General features: G+C 38.7%; 1 protein-coding gene across 1 annotated transcript in view; it reads left to right on the top strand.

Annotated features, from left to right (window-relative positions):
• The window catches only part of LOC106808475, a gene marked incomplete at its 3' end in the record, with an annotated part of 36,689 nt that extends 31,725 nt beyond the window's left edge, over positions 1 to 4,964 (top strand). Inside the window, exons 14-16 of the mRNA XM_014811210.1 lie at positions 3,421 to 3,518; positions 3,792 to 3,891; positions 4,758 to 4,964. Coding sequence (XP_014666696.1) covers positions 3,421 to 3,518; positions 3,792 to 3,891; positions 4,758 to 4,964 — 405 coding nt within the window. The remainder of the gene's footprint in view (positions 1 to 3,420; positions 3,519 to 3,791; positions 3,892 to 4,757) is intronic.
• Between the last annotated feature and the right edge of the window lie 246 nt (positions 4,965 to 5,210).

The raw sequence follows: 5,210 nt of genomic DNA on the forward strand, positions 1-5,210 counted from the left end.
ATCGATATAATTGTATTTAAATATTTGATCTCCTATTGTGTTAATGTTGCGTGTTATTGTGTACTAGGTGTCATTAATTACAGATCTACGCTTGCCGTTAGCAATAGAGTGAAGCGAAACACGTTTTAGCATCTTCTCAGTGCCGTAGCTTTTGAAGGATAAGTGGTATGCTGCACGTTGGTTTGTATGATAATGGCCTTGGAAAGCAATAATATGTTTTGAGTAAAGTATCTGTTATTTTCACTCTGTGAATACCTCCATCTTGACTAGTTGACTCTTCAAAAAATGTTTTGTTTTTCTCTGTTATAATGCCTTTGGTTCACACCTCTCATTTTGTAATGTAATTATGTTACACATCAGGAATTAAATACACAATATCTAAATTTATTTTGAATTAATAGTATGTTTTTATAATTTCTTCATTTGCACACCTACAGACTACGTCTACACCTACTGTCTTTGTCATTTAACAATCATATATAACTGGTACACAAGATTTACAAGTAGGCATGCTTTACCAGGAATAGCCTATGGCAACATCAAATTCAACAAAATTAATGCACAAATAAACCATGTTCATAAGTAGTCAGATGATGATGATGATGATGATGATGATGATGAATCGGTATTGATGATTGATGAAACCCTCAATGACATTACGGACTCTCATTAAATGTTGCTTGTAAAATCACCAAACTGAATTTAATTAGTTTATGACACAAAACTACCTTCTGGAAGTGGTCAACACAAGAGTACAATTAACAAGTATTTTTAAATATATATATAGTCATATATTATACTAGACATTGATCTTGTAGGCCGCCCACATTTGACGTAAAAGCATATATGAATGTCATTGAGTAGAGCTGCACTGCCATATCTGCAGTTATTAAAGAAACTGATAACAGTGAAATAAGCCAGAGTACATTTACACAGCCACCAACAACGTTTTTTCTACATTATATAGTATATATAGATGGTGTGTAATTCTCACTTCTTTATCTGTTTTTCCAGGTATTCTTGGCAGTGCGTGTCCTGCTAGATCTCAATCCAGTGCTGTTAAGTTGGTGCAGACGTTGAAGTCTCTACTCGACCAGTTAAATAGTGATAAAGATGCGGGTAGGCGTATTTACATTCAAGACTTAATAATGAAATATATCATTAGAATTACTGAATTTGCCCAATCGAATTGTGCAAGAGATTTGTTAGGTAGCTTACCCCTACCTACGCTAATGAAGCTACAATGTTGTATTTACACAATATCGTTAGAAAGCCTCACCACAATATAGTCAGTTACATTCTCGTTTAAAGCATTTATATAGAATCTGATATGTTTGTACAACATCTGAGCTGAGAGTGATTCGGATGAACATATGTCACGCGATATCACATAATAGCTCGATCTAATTTCACAGAATCTCACTTTGTCGACCAGTCGAGTAGAGAGTCAACCGTTAACACCGCAGATTCGCTAACATTGTCCATCCTATTGCTACTTATACTATAATACTATAATGCTATTAAACGATTTACTCTACCACTTGCAGTGCCTTGGCGCGTGCAACTGGCCACGATCGAGGCGTGCTTGCTGCTGTCTCCCTTCGACCCGGACGTGACGGCGACGACCTGCCTTAGCTGGCATCGGCTGCACACGCGCGTGCTGCCTCCCTCCTTGCTCAAGCAGCTGCGTCACTTCTGGATGCGCTTCAAGGAGCAGCTTCCGTACGTGAGCGAACGCAGCTTGATGCCGCAGCATTGCTACGGCAAGAGCATGATGTGGTCGTGGGGCAACGATTATGGCACATCCTAGTATCTGTTGGGAGCGTCACGTGGTCGTGGAACGATGATTGCGGTACATTCTAGTATCTGTTGGGAGCGTCACGTGGTCGTGGAATGGAAATGATGCGGCAAGGTTAGAATGCGAGAGTGTCGTGGGGGTTATATACTGTGTCAGGCATGGTTCATTGTTGCTGTGCTGTGCTGTGACGTCACGATGTGGTAGTGAACTGATGGAATTGTTGTTACATATTTCTCATTGAGAGCGTGGTGTTGTCGTGGAATGGTGGCGTTGTGCTATTATATGGCTATTCTTGTCCCATCTGCTTACTTGGAAAATGGTTAGGGTCATGTGCCATCTATGTAAATTCAGTATAGCTGTACACTTCTATAAAAAAGGATATATATACATGTGTGTGTAAGAGAGAGAGCGTGCGTGCGTGCGTGCGTGCGTGCGTGTGCATGTGTGTATATGTATAAAGTTTGTCAACTCAATAATAAAAGGATGGGGTTGGGGATAACTATACCGTGATATATATTGTGATTTCAGTGTTTCTTGATGCTTTTGGAATCCCACAGTGATGATGACGTTACTCAAATTATAAAAGTATGCAGATTCTCCCAGATTTTACTAAATGGGAAGGCATACATCTAAATTGCATATATATGCGCATTTCTTGCCACGTTTTATTAGTAACGCACTTGTATTCTTAAGGATTTTTGACGGCGTAAAGTCGTAATAAAAAGACGGCGTAAGTCTAATGGCCATGTAACTGCATAACTGTGTGCTTTGATTTGTGGAAATTGACTCAAGTGAGATTAAAGAGTAGTGGGCACAGTGGTTTTATGAGTAGTAAGGTGCTGGAAACCTCCTTTACAGAGCTCTGGTTTAATGACATTCGTTATAACAATCACATTAGGAGTGAGTGAAAGTAAATGTTTGTTTCTTTTCACACGTAATCATATCCAATCGTGTAATGCAGTTACATTCTTGGTAGCGTCCCGATTAGACTAGTTTGCTAACTCAACAGTGCTACCAACAAACAACAGCAACGAAATAAACCTTGTGTATATTTAGTTATGTGAATTACTAGGTTGTTGGGAAAAAAACTGCAACAACAGGGTGATGATGCTCCCCAGTACGGTAGTCTTATATAAATTATAACTATTTTGCAGTTACATGTACAACAACGCGTTGTGAAGTACAGGCTCAATTCATTTGCTGTAAAATAAAAATTACATTAAAGGTTTTTCTGCATAATAATTGTTTGAAAAGCTACGAACATGTATATTATCCATATTTTGGTAGTACAATACAATATAAAGAATCATGTAAAAACAGTGGACATCATGATGAGTATAATTGGCTTTAGATATGTGGCGTGAGATCCATATAAATTCGATATGCTTTTCGTTATTCTTTCCCTATGATTTATGTGTTTGGAACACTGGTACATGTTAATAAAATTGTTTTTGTATGTATACCCATTGTTCATATATTAGTTGTAGTATTCATTTGTTTCATAGAAATGAAAGTGAAATGGCGTAGATAGATTCCCGATTTTTTGAAGAGTCAACTAGTCAAAGATGGAGGTATCACAGAGTGAAATGACAGTACTTACTCAAACATAATATTGCTTTCAGATGGCCTTATCATACCAACAGTGCAGTACATTATCCTTCAAAAGCTACGTGCTGAAGAAGATGTAAAACGTTGTTTTGCGTTACTCTGTAACTGGAAGGTAAGATTGTAATAATGACATAGGACACAATAACACGCAACAGAACACAATAGGGAGATCAAATATTTAAATCAATATATGGTGTACGCATGGTTTATTAATTTCATATATAATTCTGGTTTTCTTTTATTCCATTTGTCATTATTGTTTGCTTGTTATTACAGTAAACAAATGTTGTAAGCTATATCCGGTAGCCTTTAACGTACTAGCTAAATATGTGAAGTGGAGAGTAGTATAAGTGTGAGTAGTCATAAGTTATTTAACATCTTCTAGGTAGAAGAAGTCCTACCAAGAAAACAGCTTCTCACAGACATGATGCAGAGGCTGATATCTCTTGCACCAAGTCGCCTTGTTTCAAATCCTACAAGTACAGGTTTGTGTACCAGTGTTAATATGTTGTGGAATATTCATAGCATTAGGGAAGGCAAATGCTACAGGGATTAGTGCAAACTGCATGCAGTGCCCCCTTCTTACAACTCAGGATACCACTGCCGCAAGGCTAGCACTATTTTTAAAGTGGGCGGAGCTCTGGGGAAATCCAGCGAATGGCGATTCGTAAACAGCGTATGATATGAAAGAGGTAAATGGGCGCACCATTCCGCGCACTATTTCTTATCACTATTTCATCAAATTTTTCATGAAATAATGGTCGGATATTTAATATCTTTGCAACTTTTATTAGTACAAATCTTATTACATAGGATACGAGTAATCTGACCGCTGGTTATGTGTCGGGCTTGGAAATAACTGGATTTTGAGCAACTGGAAGCGATCAGCAGCGACTAGTTGCATCCAGTTGCCCACTGTTCTATTCCGAGCAACTAGTGGCGGCCACTCGTAGGCAGTCGCGTCGCAGTCGACCGACCTACGCACTGCAGTCGCAGTGAATTGCAGCCAGTTGCTTCCAGTCGAGTCGGCTCGCAAGCCCGACATAAGCCCCCCTTAAAACTTGTGGTAAAAAAGCGTTAGAAATTCTCACGGAAATCTACTTGTGGCAGTGGTGAATTGAGCCAGAGCGAGAGCGCCATCTGTTGTGGAGTTTGGGATTAGTGATCATCATAACTGCAGTTATAGTTCCTGAAATATGTTGCAAGATGTTGAGTTTGCTTCACACTAGAAATGACACACCGTAAACATAGCTCTTAGTACAACAGTAGCTGCGTTTAGTGGGGTAGCTTTCAAAGCCGTACGCCTAAACGATTGAATTTAATATACTGTTTTTCAATCTTATTTCAATAGAACCAACAGCGTTCACTGCCGAGGCGTTTGAAGTTGTGAAGTCGCTGGAGTTGCTGGCACATTTCGAGGGCTGGAAGTGGACGAACGACTGCATTATCTGCGAACTCATGTGGCCACTGCTGCAGAAGTGGAGTCAGAAGGCAAAGGACGAGGATGGCAAATTGTATTGCTGTGATGAGCTGATGGTGACTGTGCTCAAACTACTCGGTACGTCGACAATTGTAGATATTATATTATATTAATATAGTATTATGTATATATATATATCAAGAGTAGACAATAGGAGAAGAGTATGACACAAGTTGAAACAAGTATAACAAGTTGAAAATTATGCAAAACGCTGTTAAAACGGTGTCATACTCTTCTCCTATTATGTACTCTTGATATATATATAGTCATATATTATACTAGACATTGATCTTGTAGGCCGCCCACATTTGACGTAAAAGCATA

Source organism: Priapulus caudatus, unplaced genomic scaffold (assembly GCF_000485595.1).
Source record: "Priapulus caudatus unplaced genomic scaffold, Priapulus_caudatus-5.0.1 Scaffold280, whole genome shotgun sequence".
NCBI classification, from domain to species: Eukaryota; Metazoa; Priapulida; class Priapulimorpha; order Priapulimorphida; family Priapulidae; genus Priapulus; species Priapulus caudatus.